Source organism: Mugil cephalus, chromosome 3, assembly GCF_022458985.1.
Source record: "Mugil cephalus isolate CIBA_MC_2020 chromosome 3, CIBA_Mcephalus_1.1, whole genome shotgun sequence".
NCBI classification, from domain to species: domain Eukaryota; kingdom Metazoa; phylum Chordata; class Actinopteri; order Mugiliformes; family Mugilidae; genus Mugil; species Mugil cephalus.
The window spans coordinates 17,358,202-17,382,054 of NC_061772.1; the positions used below are offsets into that span (position 1 = coordinate 17,358,202).

The window sequence follows — 23,853 nt, forward strand, 5'->3', positions numbered from 1 at the left end:
CGATGGTGATTTGTGTCTCAGGCTGAATCGTGAATCCGAAGGAACAAAAACATATACATCTGTCTTACCACTTACCACATACTTACCACTTAAAGGAGAAAAACTTTTTTTTTTTGTTTTTTTTTTTGAGGAGCAGACAACACAGACACACTCTGAACGCATGCTGTTCAGCCCTCTCAGAGATTCAGATGAAGACGAGGTTTTGTCAAATTCACACATCTTTATAAGACAGGACAAAATGGAAAAAGAGATCATCTGATTGTTTGAAGACATTTTCTTAAGAGAGTCACATTAATACAAAGATCTATCATGGAATACCAGTATTTTATATACTGCAGTTGTTATACCACACTTTTATATTCTGTAACATGTGTACATGGTAATATGCCAACTTTGCTTCAAAAAGTATTCAGTTAGTTCATCCAAGAAAAAGGAAAAAACAAAAAAAAAAAAAAAAAAGGAAAACTTTTTAAACAATATTCAACTCACCATGAAAGGATTACAATACCCTGCAAATGCTCACGGTCGGTCGTAATGTCTTTAAGCAGTTATCTTTACCACAAGAGAATACACACAAACTCAATGCTTTGGGTAACTCAATGGACTTGATCCCGCCGTTCATATAAAATACTTGAAATAACTGAATGCTCATTAATGATTTACACAGTCCCAAGGGGGAACAGAGACAACACTGTGATACTGTGAGAATTCATGTCAAGATAATAAGGAGATGTGAAGAGTTCCACTCCAAAACGCTCCATATCCAGATACAACATGAAATAAGACCTTCGTCTGAGGTTCGTCATTCAGTGTCGGAGGAATCTTCGGAAGTCAAAAATGATCTCGTTTTGTCAGCGGCGCGCTTAATTACGAGCCATTCTTTTAAAGTAATATCATTTGGTTTTTGCGGCTTTTGAGGGTTCACGTTATGGAACTTCTCCATGTGTTCCCGTTCATTTCAGAACAGTAATTATCCCCCAAAAAATATATGCATATGATGAAATATGAAATGATATCATGCAATTAGCTGATCCACTTCAGTGATTGTTATCATTGAGGCCCATAAATTAACGCGGGTACTGTATGTGCCTGCCGATGGTAGGAGAAGCAGCAGGTAGGCGTAAAAACCTCATCACTCGTGTACAGTGCAGCTGATGGAAAAGAAATCAGGGTGGATCAAAAAAAAAAAAAAAAAGATTTGTTTTTATTTTCGGAGTGTTTCTTTTCACAGCGTGTGAAGTGACAGGATCCTGATGGTAATAACCTAGAATGTTTTAAAATAATGGTGCCGCATTTTGGGAAATATGTTATTTTGCTTTCCAGCTGAGAGCTAGATGAGAGGCTAGATACGACGCTTTTTATTAATATGTCAATATTAATATTGATATACGACTAGCTAGACACAAAGTGTGGGAACAGGCGGAGCACTAGGTTTGTTCCGGTAATGAAATCAGCCTCCAAGCACCCCCAGAGATAACTAAATAAGATGTTATATGAGGTAAGCTAGCGAGCGGCCCCATCGTTTGCACACTTTGTACAGAATACACTTCGACTGCACACTTTGGAGCGAATAATCAAGAAGGGCACTGGCAACCGAGGCCAGCTAGCACGTCACGCCCAGGTCTGCTCTTTTTACACTAGACTCTCATTCCTGTTAATGCAGTTTCTCGTGGTGTGCGAGACAACAGCGGTGAGACGGCAACAAGCTACAGTGACGGGAAAAACACCAAAGCTGAGCGGATTCCCTTTAGTGAGCAACGTTCTCGACTTCTCAAGAGTTCATTTAGTATTGTGTGCACAAAAAAAAAAAACATAAAAACAAATGTTGAACACAGCTGCCGAAACAAGGAACTGATTCAAAATGACTTTTTTTGACAGAAGATGAATCGAACGTGTTAAAACGTATCATCCATCCTTCTTTTTTTATTTGCTAATGAAGAGAAACATTGAATAAAAGATAGTATAATCATTTTAAAATAATTTTTACCTCACCTGAATGTATTTAAATCTAAAAACACACCATTTACTGTGTAGCGCTAGGCTCTAGCGTCATTTAAAACTCCCAACTACGTTTGAGGTTTAGAGTGAGGCAGCCTGTTTTCAAGTTAAATTTACATTCTCTTGGATGTAGCTACACATTCTCACAAATGACGTAAAAACTCTCGAAGTGAAAGCAAATAATCATATTTTCCAAAAGCTCCGACCGTGGTGTTTTGATACGGTTGCGTGCGTGCGTGCGTGCGGCCGCCCACCTCCAACTAACAAATGATGAGTATAACTTGAGCTACAAAGAATGTGTTTTTCCTTCAGCAGGTTCACGACGAAAAGCTCCGGTGTGACAAAGCGTGTTCGAAGGGTGCGGAGTGAGATATCACCAATCGATGCGTTGTTCTCGCCGTAAAAAGCAAATTAACTGGAAAGTGGATGCAAGGTTTCATCATCACCTCTTTCGGAAAGTGTCGAACCATGGCTCTGAGTCATCCCACGTTCTCCAAAGTCTCTGTGATTCTGTGCCAGTGGGCTTGTCGGACTGTACTCACTGCCATTCACCTTCACCACAATAGACAACTTAACCAGCACTGACACAGGTAATTCTCCTCTGGATTAGGATGAAAACAAATAGCTTTATACTTTAGCCACCCAGATCACAGTCAGAAAAGGAACCAAAGTAACATCCGAAAAAATAAGTTAACATAATTCTGACACATAGAATTTTACAATATGTACATATCTTTAAATTAAAATAGATTTGTCGTTTGTCTGATTGGTTAGGTCCTCTACAGAGGGCTGCTTTTTTCCAACCATCCAGTGTTAAAATCCGTAAAGTTCCCATTAAATGCTCAGTGCCGGCCAATCAGAGTGCAAGTAAGGCTTCCATCAAGTCCCTGCCAATAGTTTGTCGGTGGCGTTTTCGGACAGGGCCGAGCCCTTAGCAACACACATGGCAGACCCTCCAACACCCTGACGAAAAGAAATAAATATAAAATATATGTAATATTTCTATATATATTCATAAAACCAAACCCAGGATAGATTTGTATTCTGATGTGTCTCCGTAATATAATCAAACTTTTTCCTATTGCCAGTCCGCTTCCCTTTCTCTCTCCATTTTTGTGTATTTTTGCAGTTTTTCGAGGAAAAAAAAAAGTCTTCTTCAAACCTGTACATCTTATACGCAAGTAAACAAAATGTAAAAGTGCGTGTTTTTTTTTTTTTTGTTTGTTTGTTTTTTTGTTGTTTTTTTGAATACGTTTTATCCACTATATCCAAAAGTGTTGCAGGCACTTAAGTCCTTCCCAAACAATGCAGGTGTTTTTTTTGTTGTTGTTTTTTTTGACAGTGGAGCAGGTTGGTTTGGTTATTCCTGGATTCGTGTGGGTCGTTCTGTCTGTATGTCTCTGTCGGTCTGTCCGTCTGGTGAGGGAACGGGCCACCCCAGGCCGCTGCTAGCCCAGGATGTCCAGGTAGACCGGCGTGGCTTTTCCCATGGCGAACAGGACCTTCTGAATGTCCTTAATGTTCAGTCGCTGCTGCGGTTCCCTCTGCCAGCAGCCCAGCATGATGTCATACACCTCCTTAGGACAAATCCTTGGCCTCTCCAGAACTCGACCCTGGGTTATGCACTCAATAACCTGCAGAGGAGACAGGGCAGTGGAGTGAGACAGGCCATTCTCACTGACTGATTGCTTCGGCTTGTTCGTAATGAGAAAGTGGTGTCACCGAGCAGACTGTCCTTTGAGGTTTGAACTAATGAAACTGAGATGAAAGAAATAAACAGAACGCACTCAGTCCTAAATTTGTGCAATATTAAAGAGGAAACTACTTTTTTTTTTCTTCTATCCTACAGCGCAAAATGACGATAATACTAAATATCTGTGGGGGCGAATGCTTGAGATGTTGTTAAAAGCCTGAGTGATGGTTTCTGTCTTGAGTTTGGGCACTAATTAACCAGACGACTCACTGCTGTCACGACAATTTAACTTCATTATTGCTGCTTTTTTTTATTATTATTATTATTATTTTATTTTTAAACTAATTTCCACTTCACATTTATTTACCAATCAGTGCAAGCTAAATTTTATATTACGTCCTTTATTCACTTGTCCCCGCACAGCTGAAGAGGGAAAACACAAATTCTCCCCGTAATTCATATTATAATGTCCTGCAATTTCATGCTCTTGCAAGGTACCAGCACAACAACACAGTGTCAACAAAGGATTTGATAAAGTGCTGTTATGGGAAGCCTAATTTTCTGGAAAGATTGTTCAGCAAACTTGATCTGCGTTTAAATAAACATGACTTTACTTGTGCTTTACACTCGAGTGTGTCAGTGCACATTATCAGAGCACAGTAGTGGGGGAAACTCTCTTCTACTGTTCCACTTCCTACTTTTTTTTTAAAATTTATTGTTATATTTGTTGTGTCACCAAAAGATAACAGACCTGGCTACTGAGCTAATTTCATAAAATGAACCTTTGAAATAGAGGTTGCATTGCTCAGACAACAGCACCTAATCAAACTATAACTAATAAAAAAGCAGCTGACAACCCTTTTTTTTGTTGGTTAACTTGCACACTGCGATTAGTTATACTCAGGGTCAGTTATAGCCCTTTGTCGTCTAACTTTGTTTCAGAACCACAGACTGTTGAGCGCGTCCCTTTAAGATACATTTTGGATTTGCTAATATAATTACTTTTGCTAATAGACAAGGGAAGTGAAAACAAGGGTGAGATTTGTCACCCCAGCTCTGTGATCACAGTTGGAGCCTCTGATCAGAGCACACGGCGCAACTCCAGTCTCCTCATTTAACAAACAACTCGGGAGGACAGATAAGCAGCGGGACGCTCGGCTGCAGGCAGATGTGACAGACTGGACTTGGATCAGCTGCCACAAAGAGGCCCAGGCAGAAGCGGGAGGGTTAGAGAGAAAAGGACAGGTGTAAAATCCTTGACCGCAACCGCTGCACGCACTGTACTGTACTTTGTCCATTTTGTTTAGCTGCTTTCAAGTATCACTTTGGTTTATTTCAGCCCTCTTGTACTGCGTCCACTTCCTCAGAGAAGAGGTTCAGGACCATTTATCAATACAGAGTCTTCGGGCTTTCGTACTTGGTGGGTGGGAATTGACGATCTCGACTCTGAAGTACAGACAGGAGGATGCAGTACGGTCATTCTGTAAAAGGCAGTGCGGCACACTTAATGACGCACTCAAAATGCATTGTGGGGTTGTTGAGAAACACCTAAGGACACAAAATTACATGTGTCGGGTCAATGTCCACCTGCAACCTCCTTATCTTTTCACAAGTACTATTTCTCAAAACTTTGTGAGTGGAAGAATACGCCGGGTGCTTCGGTCAGAAGGACATTCAATGTAACCTGATTGAGAACTGAAACTGACGGCTCCAGGAAGGTGCCGTCTGTGTTCACGCTTTGTGCAGTGAGGAACCATATTTAGTAACTTCAGCATTTTAAATTGCTTTGCTGTGCCTCTTAGTGAGGTCGAGGAGCGCGTGGCTTTCACCCAGTCAACCAGCGAAGACCAAGGCAACAGTCTCATTCACTGAGCTTTATTTTCTAGGTGGAAATCAAAAATTTTGAAAATAAATCAACAGTCGGTTCAAACTTTTTCAATCAGCGCCCCCAAAGGGTTAAATCAAACTCACTGAGCAAGTTGTGGGCCATTGGTCGAACCATAGGAGGTATAAAGCAATGATTTTGTGACCCCGCCGTCACAAAATCATTGCTTTATTTTATTAAAGTGATAAATGGCTATTGGTGAGTCACTGTCCCCTACTACATTTAGCTATGTTTAAAGTTAAAGTTATTTATACATACATCAGTTATATATGTGCATTATTTGAATAGCTTAATATTGAATGCAAAGTTATAATAACAATGTATATTTATAAAAAGCACTAGGTCGAGTTTAATATAGAACGCATATAGTAGGTAGGTAGGGGGTCTCTACTTAATCTCTCCATCAGTTTGTGGGTCCTTGGCCTGAAAAACATTGAAGACCCCTATTGTAGGGAGATCATTCTACTTGCTCTTTGCATGCAACGCGGCTGGAGAGTACTTTGTTACCTAAGAGTCTCTTCTTTAGGGTAATTTTCCTGCACCTGTCAGACTTGTAAGTAAGCATCTTTTACATATTCTGTTGTGGATTCGAACAGTTATTTTTAACGCCACTGATCACATCCTGCTTTTCTCTGCTTCAGTCAAGAATAAAAACTCAGCATGGAAGCAGCACCGCGGACATGAAGAGCCTGAAGAGCTCAGAAGAGAACGAGGCCCCCGTCTGAAACAGGTCCCTACAGGAGCGAGGTAATAATTCATCACTGTCAATGACTCACTTGTGGTCATTTATAATTGTTGCACTCATCTATTACAAGGCAAGGTAACACATTTGAATAACTGAATAATAAGTACATTATATTCTAGTCTACATGACCTGCGGATGAAATTAAATTTGAGAGGTTAGAGGATATTTACTTTTTTTTGTTTGTGACATAATACAGCACTCATCACTGCTCTCACAGTAACATCACTTAGAGTGTCTTAAAATCACATTCCCCTCAAGACACATAGAAATGAGGAAATCACAACTTGTGTTAAGGCCAAAATGTATAATCATTATTGAAATATGTATGTACAATATTGTGTGCATTGGTACAATTACAGTGAAATAAAGTGAAATGCCTTCCAAATTATTCTTTTAGGTCAGTTTCATTCTTTTCAGTGTGCTCAAGAGTAATCCTAATTGAATTTTATTGATTCAAAGCAGAGATTCCGATGACAAAACAAACCAATCATGAGTGTTATGTAATGCGGCATCTTGTCTGGTGGCGAAGCGGCATTAATTTATCACCTCGTTGGGCTGGTGTCTGCATCTCGGAGAGAGAGTTGAGAAATCACACCAGGCAGTAGATTAAGATCCAAAATGGCAGTGTTCATTTAAATTTGCCATTAGAAAGCATATGCTTTCAATTTGGTGGAGGCGGGGGCAGGGGACAATAATATTTATTCTCGATCCTCTGTGACTTTCACATTTACCCCTGGAAGGCCTGGGGCTGTAATTTCCAGTTAATGCATGAAATCCTGCAGCTCAGCTTGTAATAGTGCACATGCACGTATGTACTGTATCTTGTGGGGTTTTATCTACATGCTTCAGGCTCTTTGTACCTCGTTGTTGCCCAGCTGAAACCATGGCTGCTTCCCGTAGGTGAAGATCTCCCACAGGATGACTCCAAAGCTCCAGACGTCGCTTTCCGTGGAGAACTTCCTGTACATGATGCTCTCTGGGGGCATCCAGCGAATAGGTAGCATGGTATGTCCTCCAACCTGAGATCAGAGGAGCACAGAGGGGAAGGGCGGGACAGATCTTTAATGCAAACAGTCATGTTGTGGCTAAAACACAGATAAGAATATTCAGTCATCAACAGTACTCTGGTGTCTGGGGATTAGCTGTCCTTGCATGTAACCGATGCGTTGAGCTTAACACTTCCTGAATGCCTGTTGAGCTGCTGGATGTTGACACTAATGCAATACAGGAAAACGCTGACTTATCTACCACCTGCTGTACTGAATCACCGGAAATTCTTTAGGTTATGGTATTAAAGCGCTCCGTTGTTCTTAATGTAAAATAGCAATCCGCAATCCCCTCTGTGAGGAGCGCCGGCATTAAGCAGAGGATCAAAGTCTCGGAGCTTGGAACTGAATGTGTTTCAATCAGTTTTTAAATAAATCAAGCGAAACTGCTGAACGCACGCTTCCCTACGCGGATGCTCGTAGGGAAGAAGTTCATCAGCCGCTCGTTTAAATGCCACATATCAACACGTAAACCTCCCGCATTTTTAAGAAGGTTCGTGCGGCGCAGGGTAACAGAGGAGGCAGAGCAGATATCAGCTTGAGGCTCTTCAAAGGAGTCTTCAAACCAGCAGAACATGAAATGAAGTCTCGTCTCGCTGTAAATCCTCTGAGGCTGGTTATTAATCGATTAAACAATCGTCCATTAATCATCAACTTCCATTAGCAGGCATTGTTTTAAGATCTATTTCCCGCTCGTGTCAGTGTGCTGTGCTTTAATCATGGCCGTGTCAAGCTGGGTAAGACTGATGTTGGAATGAGCAGCAAAGTATTGGAAGTTTCAGCCCTTACTATGAGTAGAGTGTTTCACAGTATCATGGTGACTGTTGAAGCAAAGTATACGACTGACAGATCATGTTATTATCATGGCTTCTATGTCTTCAGAATTTCCATTACAACAAAAGTTATTTGGCATAAAGGAAAACCCTAACTTTTTTTCTTTAGATACCTGTTGTAACTGCATAAAATGATTTATTATTACAAAGACCAAAGTCAAATACTCCAGTTCCAAGCAAAGGTCTACAACAGGGGGTCCGCGACCCCTAGGGTATCTGCAGAGGTACTGCATGGGACCAAAATCTTTGGTTGATTAGACATTTTAGATATATATATACTTTATTTAATTTTCCCCCACTAGGTTACATTTCTCTAAATAATACACATTAAGATCAATTCTATGTATTTTAGTAAAAGGATAAATGGAGGCAGAAGACATTACCTTTCAGTCAGCACAGTGATACAGGAGCTGTCTCAACAGCACACCGTTTCACACAGAGGGCAACCCCAGTTGAGACCTGTCAATCTAAGCCTCCTGTACACGGTAGGCCCCGCCCCTATCGCTGCTGAGCCAATCACGAGGCCACATATTACTGGCTGACTCTGTCAGGTTCCCCATCAATTAGCCGAGAGCCTATTTTGGTCCCAGGCACACGCTGCTATATTGCTACAGACATCTCACTAATGTGGGAGCATGTGTGCCATCACATGGCCTGGCGATTCACTGTCCCTACTACATTCAGATCAACCATGTTTTCCACCCTATAATATACATCTGTACTTATCATCAGATAAGTCAAGGAAGCATGTTAATATTAGGTCATGGCCACATGACATGATATGAAAAAGAGCAAAAATGGGGAAAAAAAAATAAATAAATAAATAACAAAGTAAGATTGAGCTTTTTTTCTTATTTTCTGAAGGCTTTGTTATAACTCAGTTTTCAGGTACTGGATATGTGATGAAGAGGTCAGGGCTAAACTAAGAAATTAAATGGCTCTGAAGGGGTAAAAGCAATAGATGTGCAGAGGGAACATGTGGTAGGTTTGAATAAACACTTACAGCCAATAGAGAGAGATTTGTTTCCATATAACACAGAAGACTACACAGTGACGCGCAGCAAATTTCATTCTGGTCCGCGTACTAATCCTACCTGATCGCATCACTGTGTTGTGTGATAACACTGCAATGCTTACAATACAGACTGTATGGATTTGTTGTCCTATCACTTCCTGCTGTCATTTAGTTTTTGCTATCTGGCTCAGGCTTTGGCCTTTGCTATTGTTATCTTGACGTTTTGTCAAGATGATGGATTTTTAAGCCCTTTTGAGATTTTTGACTCCAAGTCAATGGAAGTATTCCCGCTGTGTACCACACAGAAATATATCATGTATCCCATCATCAAAAAAAAAAAAAAATATATATATATATAAATAAATACCGTAATTCATCAATCTGTCATTGCATCTATCTATTCTTCTGGGGGCATGTTCTGTGCTTAAATACAAAGATCCATAGATCCATAGTCAGATATATCATGAGGTCTGAAATCATCATTATGAAGTCCTCTTAGCTTGTAGCCGTATTCACCCTTCCGTGGTTACTCCGATCCGTACCTCTGGGTTTCAACACAATCAGATTCAAACATAATAAGCTCTCTCAACTCCATTTACCAGCTCCAACATCTGTGTGCCTTCAGCTGTGAGTGCTGCGTGGCATTTTAAGTATCAAGATTTAAAAAAAAAAAAAAAGAAAAGAAAAAAAGAAATCAAGTCTTACTAATTACCTCCTGGTTCTGTGGCGCACTCATTGCACATTTCGTTTGAAAGCGAAACACCATCTCTGTGTGTCTGTGTGTGACGCACTGGATGCATTCTTTTGGAAGAAACACGAGATTTGTCAATCTGCCAAAAGCCTGCTCCATCCCGTGCATTTATTCACAGCGTCCTCCAGTTTGCACACTTCATCACATTTAGTGCTTTGTGTTAGGCCTCCATTGATTAGGCTTTGTTTGTCATTCATCTGTAACTTTCTCTGAAGCCCTGGATTGGGTTACACAAAGAATTTTTTTTTTTTTTTTTTCTGTTAGACCTACTAGATTACGGTATTCAGCCCAAAAGCTATTCCAAAAATTGACAAACCGCACACACAAAAGAAAATATTAAATCGATGTGTTGAATACTTCGGCAACCAGAATATTTAGCCTGTCATACAAATAATGCACTGGAAGCATGGAACTCATACAGCAACAAACTAGTCACATAAACCTGCCATGAAGGCATTTCATGATGTCATGTAGTCCACTGATAGACCTATGAAGCACATTACTGATCATTATAAAGTGGCAGATCAAACAACTCCACCGAGTATGCTTCTCATGTGAAGACAGACATAGGAATCTTAGCCTTTGCACAAGCAGAACACATCCAGTGCACTCCTGCATGAACACACTTACACACACACACACGCAGTAATTAGAAGAATTGCCAAAAGGATCCCAACCCAGCCCAAATTTAGAGTCTTCTCTATTTTCGCCTGTCTATTTTTACCCACAATTCAGAACCAGCCTGGCAACAACTACCCCTGCCATCCCGGTTAAAGCTACTGTCTTAAAAACTCACCACTTTCTGTCTGTTAGGGTACGGGTTAAGGGTTAGGGTTAAATGAAGCCCCATCTAGAGTTTCAGTTGCAACAAACTATTCCTCCCTTAAACTGTGATTTAACTGTGACACATTTGCATGCATACGGCACACAACAGCAGCAGCCAGGTGGGACATTAACACGCAGACACGCTGTGACTGAAATTGGATGATATTACTTTAGAAGAGTAATCACAAACAACTAAGTGTTTAAAATAGCAATTCTTAGCTGGTTCATCTATACCCGCAGAGGCCGGGTGCAAATGTTTTGAAACTATTAAGATAAAGAGGTGATTTAAAAAAAAAATCTGCTCAGGCTGCAATGAAAGAGAATACACAAGCTTTTTTTTTTGTTTTTGTTTTTTAACTAAAACGATTAACTACACATTACACATGTAATTTAAAGGACGGCTGAGTAGTACTGAAAGGGATGGGAAATTGTGACCTCTGGAAATGTATACTTTAGAAACAACACCAACACTGAATTGCTAGTATGTTAAGCGGTTTTGGAACTTCTCTGGAGCTTCTCAATGTTGCCCCTGTCTTCAATAAGTCGATATCTAGTGTGTAGACTGTTCACTGTGCAGTGATATCGCAAAGCGGAATGCCTTCCTTACATTTAACATGAATCGATTTTTGTATACAGTGCCTGTAGGTCAACAAGACCATTAGAGACAGTTTTGTGCACCAGCACCTCTGCTGACGGGCTGAGAATCAAAATCACACTCCATTAACTTCCAGAACTTTTGGTCTTAGTGGTATTTCAGCAAAATAAATGGAGGGAATCATTTCACTTCCATTCCTTCCTCACTGAGAGCACATCCATAAATCTAAACAAGTCCTCCTCTATTCCAACAAGTGATTAGACGTGAGAGAGCACATGCAATTCAAACGTAAATGTACCTAACTGATTTGTTATGACCGACTTTTCCAGGTTTCACAATGTCCTAACAGGGTTTGTTTGTTTTTCACCCGTATCCATCCTCACATTAACACATTCACGCGTCTTTATACCTCAGAGCCGCCCAATACAACCGCAGTCTTCTCTAATCCCACCAGGGGTTAAAGGCTATGCTCGGCTGCATCTAAGCGTAGAGTAACAAAGTGAGGAGAATACACATTTGTGGCGCCTCCCTGAATCCCGCAGTAACAATTTTGTGTCTCTATAACCTGCCCAAGGGCATCTAGGGTATTACACGGAAACACGCTTTACCTCCTAATTTGTCGAGCTTGCAAGCACCCGGCTTCAAAAGTGTGATCCACCACGACCGAAGACAGCAAAGTCCGTCGTTTTTGTTTTGTTGTAGGACTTAAAAAAAAGGTAATTAAAATAGATATACACTTGACAGGTATTCTGTTTAAGATGTCCTTTCTCTACATCTTGGCCAAACACGGTACTCATTGACATTCACAGAATGAATTTTGTGGAACTGAGGGAGGTTAGTGGGAGTTCTCCCTCGTGTACCCTCAAACTCATTTGCCATGGTTTTACTGCAAGCTAATGGCCAAATGAACACTGACTTACCCTCCACCTGGTCTCATTACACATGACACGCTTTAGCATTGTACACAACATTAAGCCAATATTGATGCCGAGACCAGTCGTCCCGGTTGTGTAGAACCTCTGGGCCGAGCTTAGCTAGGTGGGCTGAGAGTAGGGTAGAAGGAGTTGGCAAGGGGCGGTATACCAATCACCAATCTGTCCCCCTGTGGAGCTTTATAAAGATTAAACAAAATTAATTAAGTTAGTCTAAATGACTTATTTGAGGTCCACCCTGCCCGTTGCAATGCAAGGCTAAATCTCATCAGATGCATACTAATGATCAAACCGTTGTTACCGTGGCGAGGGGCATTAAAACCGGCTGACTTGCTGCCTCCCAGATGATTGCATGCTATCACCTTGGGTTTTGGCGACAAGGCCACGGCAATTAGCCTGGAACATGGGGGAAAGGGGGGAGAAAAAAAAAGCTGAACACATAATAAAAATAAAATAATTGCCCCTGTAATTATCCTCATCTTTCTCACTCAATGTCACATCGAGAAGCTGGCAGTGCTCTGCGGGGAGTGAGGAATGAGTCTGGGGCTTTTTTGTTGCTGTGTAAACTGGATTAGTGCTCTGCCTGTCCCACCGTGGCAGGGGAGTGATTGGATTAACGGCGTGGAGAGCACAGCAGCATGGCAGGGGGATAGATTACTGGCCCAGTTGGGCTCTTCGATGGGCGCTCCGCGGCCTGCAGGGAGCCCTGGGAGGCCCCAGACATCTTAAAAGGAGCTGATAACCATCTAGACACACACTCTCCCCCTGCTCTAACCACGCTCCTATCTCCGCTCTCCCGGCTCCAACAGCAGCGAACACAAGTTCACTTTTAGAGGCTATGATGTCCATTAGGTTTCTACCTGCTGCGCTACTGCCAAGTGGAGATAAAGTGGTATCTACTCTGGCCGTTGCATGACAGTGGGTGGTGAAAGTTTCTGAAGGGTTTCTAAACACACACACATACGTTGTTGGTACCATGCAGTTTTACATTCCCATTTTTTTGTATTTAGCTCTCAAAGCTGACAATTCAATCAGTGCAGAGTTAGCCCCTCGGTCTTGTTGCTGGCTCTATAACTGCTCACTGATTTTTTTTCTCTTCTTTTTTTTCATTCATGTGTTCTTAAAACAGCTCCAAATCGCCAAGGCCTCTAGGGTGGAAACAAATCCCTAAAGGTATTCGGATGATGGTAACATTATAAGTAGGAGGTGGGAAACGTCTGTGAAGGTTCTCAGTCATCCAGGTCATGGTAATCCCAAGTGGCAAAAAACGATTAAGACGACGACAACTGTACAGGGGTGAATTTTTCATTTTTCATTTATTTTTTTATTAAGGTTTAAAATGCTTTATAATTAAGGGTTTTACCGCCTTGAGTGACAGAAGGTAGGTCAAGCTAGCAGATAGTGGAGAGTTGGGTGGACAGGTCACAATGTCCAACACGATCCCCCATGTCCATATTTGGAGTATCCAAGCGCAGGTGGAGTAAAGCTCATCCAACATGGCAACCGCAGGCTCTGCCCACTTCAGGCTTCATTTTCAAGGTTCAGAATCCAAAGGGTGACATCACGATGGGTTTGTCCATAGTACATACGGTCAATGGGTAATCCAAAAGGCGTTTAAAAAGGCAACTGGACTCTTGAAGATGTTTCACTGCTCAGCTGAGTAGTTTCTTCAGTTCTGAGACACTGGTGGTAAGTTGACGTTTACACAGGAAACTCTGTGGGTAAAACCCATCAGAAGGAGGTGGGAGCTGGTCGTAGATCATCAGATGCTCCAGCCAGTGCATAGTTTGCCCCACCATTGGTCGGCAACATCACGTCTGACTGGGAGAACTCAACAAGACTTGTAGTTTCTGGTATGCAAGTCATTGTTTAAGTCGCGCACACATCCAACACACCGACTACACGGAAGTGTGACGTGTGTGTTGTGTAAAATTAAATAAAATGACACCAGGTTAGCTATTTCCTGTATGAAATCTACACTAAGCAAATTTTTAAGCCCGCTACCACACAACAGCTAGCTATCTTTACCGCTTGGGATTCAGCTCTATGACATTGTCGTTCGTCAGAGTCTAATTGCTAAACTATTACCTTGCAGGTCAGGTTCATGCTTCCTTCTTTGACACCTGCTCAATCTCTCCTTATTATAGCTTTTGGACCATCTCAAGCCACGTATTTCTCTTCGGATTTCTTTCATCTTAGCTATTCTTAAATGTTTTAGTGTGTCACTCCATAAGCAAATGATCATACGAGACAGCTGAATGTTAGGCTTAAGACAGAAAAAAACAAGGCCCAGGGGGAGAGGCACAACAGACTTTTTTTCATCCCTTCATGCAGAAGTAATAAATATGGCCTGTGTACTCATTAGCACCAAGCTGCATACTATGCTGAGGAGCTTGCGCCTGATAAATAATGCAGCAGAGGAGAGGCTGTTTGATCCTTGAAACAAGAGAAACCTGGGGACCATTTTTCTTCAAAGCAAAGCAGTGCAGGTAAGCAGAGGGTTTCTGGCAGAGTCACAGAGAACACTAAGCCCTTGAAACTGAGTCATTAGATTGTAGCATTGTGATACTGTTTGTTAGTTCTTAGTCGTAGTGTAGTTTAAAAATAACGATTCTGACAGCATTTCTCCCCAGGTTGGTTTCACACATTTGTTGCCGTCATTTACCCAGCTGGAGTTAACTGGACATGTTCCTTTTTTTTTTCTTCGTCAGAGACATCCTGCTTCACATTCAAACAACACTGCACTCACTGAAGTGAACAACAAGCCGTGACTTTTGTAAATGAGAACACGCAGGCTGCAAGCAAACCTCTGGAGAAAAGTCTAAAGAGTATTTTTTATTTATTTATTTCCTATAGCAAATAAAAAAAATTTACCTAAAAAAAAAAAAAAAAAAGTAAGGCATTAAATTGAATCCCCTCAGATGTATATGTCACTGTAGGGGTTTTGACCGTGCCTCTTGTTGCCTAGAAGAATGAATCCCGGACACGACAGTCTACTTTCAAGTTTCACAAAGCCAAACTGAAAACCTTTTTATTTTTTATTTTTTAAATTAGTTTGTTTTGTTTAAACTTGCATGCGACACAATACAATTAATTACTATCACAAATCAGGGAGCAGCCACCTTGGTCTCCTCATTCAACCTAACCAATGCACACTGCACCCACGCACCTAGCTGATTATTGCAGGGAAAATGACAGAAGGAAATTAGCTGTCACATTCTGCATATGCATCGCATATTGTACGAGTCACTTTGTTCGGTATTAAAGAAGACACGCAATATAAAGAAACCTGCCATCACACTGTGAGAAAATAATACATCCAGTAATGACATCTGAAACCTGCAGGCTGTCAGAGACCCTGTGTGAGCTCCTCCGTCTGTCCTGTCTGTTGACGCCGTCTCTGAAACCTTGCTGCTTGCTAAAATAGATTCCACTGCACTCCGTCCTCATTCTTGCACCTTTAATGCATGGAAGTCTTCAGAGTATCTGCTGTCATTTACACCACCAAAACATACATAATTCAGTGTTTCACTCTCTGAACCCTGGAAAACATTTCCTGATATATTGTGAGGCGCTGGTATAAAACACACACATAGCAGAGAGCGGCGCTGCCGACGGCCTGCCCTGGCTCTGCACTTGTCTCTTTTGAAACAACACAAAAGCGTATTCAGTGCGGGCGGAGCAGCAGGATGTGACAGATGGATGTGATTTAGGACAATATTCGTCTCTTTCTTGAATTTGCTCCCTCCTGCTGCAAAGTGTCCCGGGAGTCCCAGAGGGCAACAAGCATCGATACGACTAGTCAGCGATGGGAGGATTGTACTCTTGGCAGGATGCTACTATTTATAATCACTCAACACAGGGAAACTGTCCAATACTGTTAGGAGCTCCTTATCTCTGGGCTCTGTCAATATTCCTCTGTGTAGGCGGGCAGTGATGCTATCACAAAGCACCAAACAGCAGCTTCACACAAGGCATGCCACACACATTCAAATACACACAAATATGCCCTGAATCCAAAACTGACACCAACACACTTTACAAACCACTTCTGTGGTTTCTGTCTAATCCTACATACCGATTTGCAAAAACTATTCTGCCTTCTTCGCTGTAATGAATGTGTGTGTGTGTGCTGATTCAGTAAATTATTCAATAAATAATTCAAGCGTCTAAAATTTCACCAATAAATTCATCAGCGAGTGTGATACACGAAGACAGCATTCGACTGAGAAGTTGGTCAGAATGATTCACTGCCTTCTAACACTGTTACTGTAACGGTTACTTTATCTCCTTAATTGTAATTGGAGAACATGACTCCTTGATCTCCAACTTCAGCTGCTGGCCACGGAAACCTACAATAGGAAATACACCGTAGTCTTTTACTGCTATCACCACTGTTTGCCCAAGTGCCTGCCCAAGGGCCCTGCACTGACATCACACTGAATTCCACCTACTCAACAATGGTGCCCTGCATATGCCAGTTTAGCCTCATTCATTCATAGAAAAACACACACTATGAGAAATGAGCTCCCAAAGCTCTGTGTTTGAAGCTGTTACCCACCTAAGTCATGAGTAAGAATCAACAAATGAAATTATTGAATATGAGTTCACTGTCCTGTGATTCTGTCATTAAAAACAATTTTTATACTAATGCAGTCATGTTGACGTAGAAACAGCCATGTGAAGTTATGTAGTTCCTCAATAATCACCTTGAGATTTTTCTGGTCGCAACCACAACAAACAGCTGTTCAAGGTTCTGATGCAGTGGTAGGTAGAGATTAATTAGAGACAGCAACTGTTATAGTGCGGCAAATGATAGCGGTGTTTATTTGATTATAGGGTCCAAAACTGAGATTGAATCTCTAGTGATGATTGGGGACGCATTTTAACACCATGTGTGGACACAGGCACTAAAAACTGGCCACTTGCAATCGGATTTCCCAGGTCATATGTTGATTCTAAATTCACATATTGTAGACAGCATGATGGGGTTAAAGGCTTACCTTATCACCCTCAGATTCTTCCCCCTCAACACGGACACACTGACCAACCAGCAGGAGTCTCAAATGTCAAATAAAACATGCTACTAATATTGCTGCTGTGAGGCATTACAGTCATGGACTGAAACTGTACCCCACACTAGAAGATCAGCACCTTTTCCCTTCGCCACCCAGACACTCCCTTCTCAATTTACATAATATATATTTTTCACACATCACGACGTCCCCTGTTGCTCTGTTTGGTTTCATACCTGCTAAAACCTCTGCAGTGCTTCTCAGTCTGGTCTTTGACTGAGCCATTAACTCAAGGCATTTATGCACATATTACGCTTATAATTGTTCAGACAAGAACATCCAACTGAACCATTTAATCTTCCAGCTGAGTGCTATCTGCCTGCTAAATCAGTCGTGACTGAGCCAATTAGATGAGCTGTTCTTAGTCAAAACAAGGAAACACACTCAGTTTCATTCTTTGCTCATCCACAGAGGCCTACCTGAGTGACAAAGCACGCAGATAGTCGTACCGATAATGACTGAGCAGCTCCACTGGAGTAAATGACGGTTATGGGGACAGAAATCTGGTTATCTATCTGCGCACACCTTGGGAATAATTGTAGGTGGCATTCAAATATGTACTGTAAAAGAATCCTTAGATGAACTTTGTGTCACAAGAAAAAAACATTTAATTAGATGTCAGTGCAATTATATTCGGAGGAGCTGCTGCACAAACCTCGGCATATGTTCGCACAATTTGAAAAGTGGCGAAAGTAGAGCAGAAAGGAATTATAAGATAGCTAGCGACTGCAGCAGTAAAGGTTTGATTATTTTTTTTCTTGAATCAGGTTTCTCAAAAACAGAATCCGGTCTTTGTAGGGAGAATTCAACCTTTTTAACACCTTCGCCGAAATATCCGTACATGCAATGCCCAGGCGAGATTCCTAGCTTAACATTTGCCATGGTTGCATTTAAACTGACCTGGGTGAAGATGGCGATGCCAAAAACATCCAATTACTCTCCCTGACAAAGGCACTGTAATGAGGGTGCAAGTCTGCAAGTGGAGTATTTATAAACCCTCTTACGCTAAATCCATTATGAGCTTTGAATATTATATTCAAGATGTGCGGCTGGCAAATGAATATGTCATTAAGTAATAGTACAGAGCTCTGTAATGTTCTTAAGTTCAAATAGTTTCACATGTGCAGCATAAAATTCCATTAAAGTTGCACTCAAAGGTTTTTGTCCTGGTGGGCTTGGTGAGCCATTTAGTTTCTGGTGGATTCAGTAAAATTCTGTTTTTTAATATTATAGGTTGCAGAATTCAAATCAACTGGGATACAATTTAATTTTTCATGTTTTCCCCCCAATTGACACACACTTCATAACAATAAAATGATTTAAATACACAGTACTTTCTTCAGTGGGGCCATAGTCTCAGTCACAGTTGTGTTATTTTCATCGCAGAGTTATAGCTATAGTGGCTTAACAGACAATCAATTAAATAAACATTTTTTGGGATTGTTGGTTTAAACAAGAAAACTCAGGTTTTGGTAACGTACCAACTGCGCAGATGGTGTGCACGTAGCAGCCATTCACCAAGCACTAAAGACATTTCCCTCAAATTTCCTTACAAATTATTTTATGTGTGAAGAGCTGCTCACCCAGCAGGCATGGACTTCAAAACTGCTGGCGTTTCCCCTAGCAAAGTCCAAACTGGCCCTGCTGCCACGCTGGGAACACAGAATCAGGTGTACATAAAGTCAATTTAACAAGACCGTCAAGAGCAGCCGAATCTGTAGCAGCTATCACTTCACTTATTTGTTCAGCAAGAATTCAGCTGAATCCTTCTGCCCAGTGGTTGCCGCCCTGTTTGCAGCACTCATAGTCGCTAATCGTGTTAAAGAGGGAGCTATATAAACAAGCCTCTGAGCATCCGGCTGGAGGCTCAGCAGGCTCAACTCATCTCCCATCTCCCATCACTCTGCTAAACCATGCCATCCTCGCCCGGACATATCGCGGCCACTGTGGAGGCTTGGGGTGGCACTGACAATGGGAGGGCAGTTAACTCTACTAAGAAAAGAAGAAATCAAAACAAAAACACATGAATAAAAAGACACAGGAGAGACACAGCCGTCGCCCATTAGGAATATATTTTTAGTTATAGCCTCAGAGGCTTTATTTAGGCTTGTTTTGACCTAATAAGAAACTTAGACAAAAGAAAATCCACGACTAAATTAACTTTTCATGATTAGAAATTCCTGTTTCAAGATGGAAAACCTGACAGTTTTTATCTTTAAACACCGAGGAGGAAACGCGACTGTGGTAGAATTAATTGAGGTGTGACAAAAGCTGAAATCATTTCACTTTCAGTCATTTAATGGAAAACGCCAAGGAAAACAACCATTCTGGCTGTGGCTTACCCTGTAGTAGTCACTGCTGTAGATGTCCCTGGACATGCCAAAGTCTCCGATCTTGACCAGCAGGCCATTGCCCACCAGGCAATTGCGGGTTGCCAGATCTCTGTGCACAAAGTGCTGGGAAGCCAGGTAAACCATGCCTGAGGCAATCTGGGTGGCGATGTGTAGCATCTGGGACAGGCCCAGCTCTCCATTGGACTGCAGCGGCTGGCCATCTACAAGGATCATGGCGTCTGGTCCGTGGGCTCTGGATTACAAAGAATAATACGGACTGATTAGATGAACTAGTGATGGCGTTCTCTAGTCATATGTTTAAAGCTGGACTATCTGTTGAGAAGAAGCAATTGCAGGATGATGAAATGTTAATTTTATAACATTAATATTAGCCACCAACAAGCTGTAGCAACAGTGTATTACTTTAAAACTTCCATGGTCTTCATTTATTAACTGAAGGTGAGACCTTTTCAGCATGGCAGAATGTAGTAACTGGCACTGTAAAAATGAACCCAATCACTCAGGAATTTTAACCAAGGCTTGGGAATTTCATTGAGGTACGACAAGTCGTACATTTAGCAGAGGAGTGCAGGATTCTGGATGACGATGAGGAAGGGATTTGCTGTGAAGAGCTCCTGCTGTTCTCATCACCTTCTCATCACTGATTACAGACCAGGCGCCACACAGGGATGAGTGCAGCTCTCTCACAGATTGTCTTTCTATCTCTGCCTTGGATTTTCAGTGCTATTGCTTCTTCCTCGTCTTAAGCGCGTGTGTGTAATAATTTAGCCGGGGGGATTAGCAGTACTTTTTCTCACGGTGTGTCTTTTGTCTCTCCGCTTAATATTTTACATCACAGACATCATGTAGTGACGGCCGGGCATGTTGGCCTCTGTTTACGTGAAGGCTGAGCTGAACGCACGCGTCAGATCTTCCATTCGCTCCCACTGATTCCCTGCACATCTCATCTCTTAAATGTGACCAAAAGGACCAAACAGACCACGAATCAGGCGCGTCTTGCACCTTGCATGAAAGAATTTCATCATTCGCGACATTGCCTTTCATTTCAGGAATGATTTCCCAACAGAAAGTCTTCACACGCTCTTGAATCCACGCGCATTCACGCTCACACTCAATCGCAACATGTCATCTTTTCAAGTTTCGCTATTGCTCACATTTCAAAAACAAGACCGACCACGTGCACACGCACGCTGCCGCTGTCAACGTATTTGAAATAGCATGCTTCTATCCCAATCTCCTCCTGAGAACAGTGACACCAACTCCAGTAAAGTTTCCCAATACCAAAGTGCTCGCTGTACCGGGATCCTGTCAGTTTTGTTGAGGCTCATAAGAGGTCACTTCCCCCGGTACATTCTGACATTTCAAAACAAAAGCACCAAAGCGCTCATGTTTGCTAACTCAGAAAGCTCTGAATCTGTCTGGATATTAAATCAGCAGCTGGGATTTGCAAATGGAATATTAGATTCCTTGTTAAGTTTTACATTCTGGTGGAGGTTTGCATCCAGAAGACCAAGCAGTACGCCGAGTAGCTGGCACACTCATTTGCATTGTTCACGTAAAGGAGCTTTCGACTTGTTATTTGTATGATGAATATTTCATTTTTTAGCGTTCAATGGCGTGCTACTTCCAGGGTGAGATTATTCACCTTGAGCAGAAAACTGACCTGAGGAATTTGTTTAGGTCTCCGTGCTTCATGTACTCGAACACCATGATGAGCGGGTCTCCGTCTACACACACTCCGTAGAATTTAACAATGTGGTCGTGCTGCAGGTTGGTCAACAGCTCCGCCTCCCTCTGGAAGTCCTTCCTCGCAGACAGGTTGGGATCTTTCAGGGTCTGGAACAGGAAATACAAACTCCGAATTACACGTAGTGAAAAGTAAACAGAGTGTTTTGGTCCTGCCCTGGGTTCATCCAAAGGCTAAATAAAGTACATCAACAAATGTGTCATTTGCAACACCTAGCTTCTTACAGTGCTCTGTATGCTTCCACCAACCATCAGTATTTGTAGAGAGGAATACTGCAGACCACTGGAGAGCTTCAACACATGCAACGACAAACAACTGAGGCTTAATATTAACAAAACCACTGAGCTTGTGTCCTGGTTGTCGGACAAGGACATACCAGAAATTGTGGGAAATTCTGTGAAATGTAGCTTTTGGATTTGGATTTATGTGAGAGAGCGCTGACTTGACCTTTGGCCAGCACATTCCTATCAGTTCATCTTGGAATCCCAGTGAATGTTTGCACCATATTTGAAGAAATTCACTCCAGGTGTTCATGAGATATCACAGTAACCTTGTACATCAAAATATAATCTGTTCTATGCCTCTGGCCACAAATATCACTGGTGCAGGGGTTTAAAAAGCAATATTATGGCATCCACTCCATCATTTATTATCAGAAGAAGTAGCTGAGCACAGTTGCTGCATGTAAACATGGACGTTTTTGACAGGTGGGGCAGCTGGGATAGGCTCCAGCACCCCCTGCGATCCTAGTGAGGATAAGCGCAAGTAGATGATGAGATGAGATGAGATGAGATGAGATGAGATGAGATGAGATGAGATGAGATGAGATGAGATGAGATGAGATGAGATGAGAAGGACCCCTGGACCACACCGGTACTCAGGTTTTTTTTTCAAGGTTTAAAAAGGTTCAAAATTTATTTCCTGCTGACTGGTATATACCATGCATTGCAGTGGTTGTTGTTTCCAGCCACACAATTGTGCAGCATTGTGCAACATCTTTCTAGTTTCTCAAATGTCACTTCCTTATGCCAAGGTGTAGTTTGGCATAAGAAATGAACTGGTTTTCATTCCATTTATTTAATTGGTTTCTAAAAGATGAATTCTCGCATTAATCAGCAAGTGTTGCATGTTAACCTATAACGGTGAACAAGCCAACAATTACCTTCTCAGCATGATCATGTATACATTTTAATCTGCAGTAGAAATGAGAGACTGGAGCCTCTAACACCAGCTCTCCCAAGTATAGGGAGTTGATTTCATAGAATTCACCACTATTATAGTGGGAGTGAAACAATAAACCATTGTAGGTGAGGGTGTAATGAGTTGATGTGTTTAAAAGGAGCAGTCAAAGAACAATGTAAAAAGTTTAATGAAGGGGGATTTCTGTTCGTCTCATGTATCCATATGAAGAATGTTAATTTTTCTTAATCGCTCCACACACATTATTTCTATTTCTGATTCCTTTTTTGGAAAAGAAGCCTATATATTATGTTTGCTACTAATGCAGTTTGCTTCCGTTGGAATTTACTCATAGACCAAGATTTGTGAGAGTCACAGAGGGTGGTTGGAAATGCACTAGTTCAACTTGTAGTTTTTGTACAACCTTCCTGGATATACTTCAATTCGGTTTTGATTATACAGAATCAATAACAATCAACGTTGCCTGTAGAAACTTTGCAGAACCCAATGCCTGCAACTCTTTCCTGTACGTCTCTTTTAATACAGCAGCTCCTTTGTCAGTACCTACAGCTCAAATTCGTTGTTGAAGTGCATGCTCGCCCACCTGTACCCCTGTCCCCTCAAGCCCCACTGCTAGACCCTGTGGAAATAGAAGTGTTAATGAGGGAAGTCATCTATTATTTAATTACCAAGTTCTTCTGATAGACAATGGTAAACGCAAGACTGAGTCAAACTGTACAGCGTTGATGCAAAGCACTGGGACCGCTCACAGATGAAATGAATAAACAGCCATTACCCTGTACCAGCAACAACCATGGACACGTTTGATGATAAGTAAATAGCTGGTTCAATACGGTGATCTGAGGAACACAACGGCCAACATGTTCTGATGACAGAAACGGGGAAGAGCATCTCTGAAATGGCAAACCTTGAAGGGTCCTCCCAAAGCCAACGTCTCAGGGAATAAAAAATCCAATAACATCTCCCGGCCCCTCTTAGAGGAGAAAAAAAAAGACCCTTCGTCAGCAACAGGAAAATACACTGAGCTGCTGCTCTTTGCCTTCTAGGCCTTGAGTTCTGCATTCTCAGTGTTGTGCTGACATTATTACAGATGAAATGACCTTGGGAGGCCTTGCATTTACTCATACGTGCTCTTCTTGGAGTGAAGCGCTTGAGGTGG

At 41.7% G+C, this 23,853-nt stretch overlaps 1 protein-coding gene across 2 annotated transcripts in view; it reads right to left on the bottom strand.

The window, feature by feature from the left end:
- Positions 1 to 200: 200 nt before the first annotated feature.
- The window catches only part of ntrk3b (neurotrophic tyrosine kinase, receptor, type 3b), a 188,198-nt gene continuing 164,545 nt past the window's right edge, over positions 201 to 23,853 (bottom strand). For both annotated transcript variants that reach the window (XM_047581346.1, XM_047581345.1), the window contains 4 exons: positions 21,411 to 21,583; positions 19,736 to 19,979; positions 7,182 to 7,340; positions 201 to 3,632 (listed from right to left, as the gene is read on the bottom strand). In XM_047581346.1, coding sequence (XP_047437302.1) covers positions 3,447 to 3,632; positions 7,182 to 7,340; positions 19,736 to 19,979; positions 21,411 to 21,583 — 762 coding nt within the window. In that variant the 3' untranslated portion in view covers positions 201 to 3,446. The remainder of the gene's footprint in view (positions 3,633 to 7,181; positions 7,341 to 19,735; positions 19,980 to 21,410; positions 21,584 to 23,853) is intronic.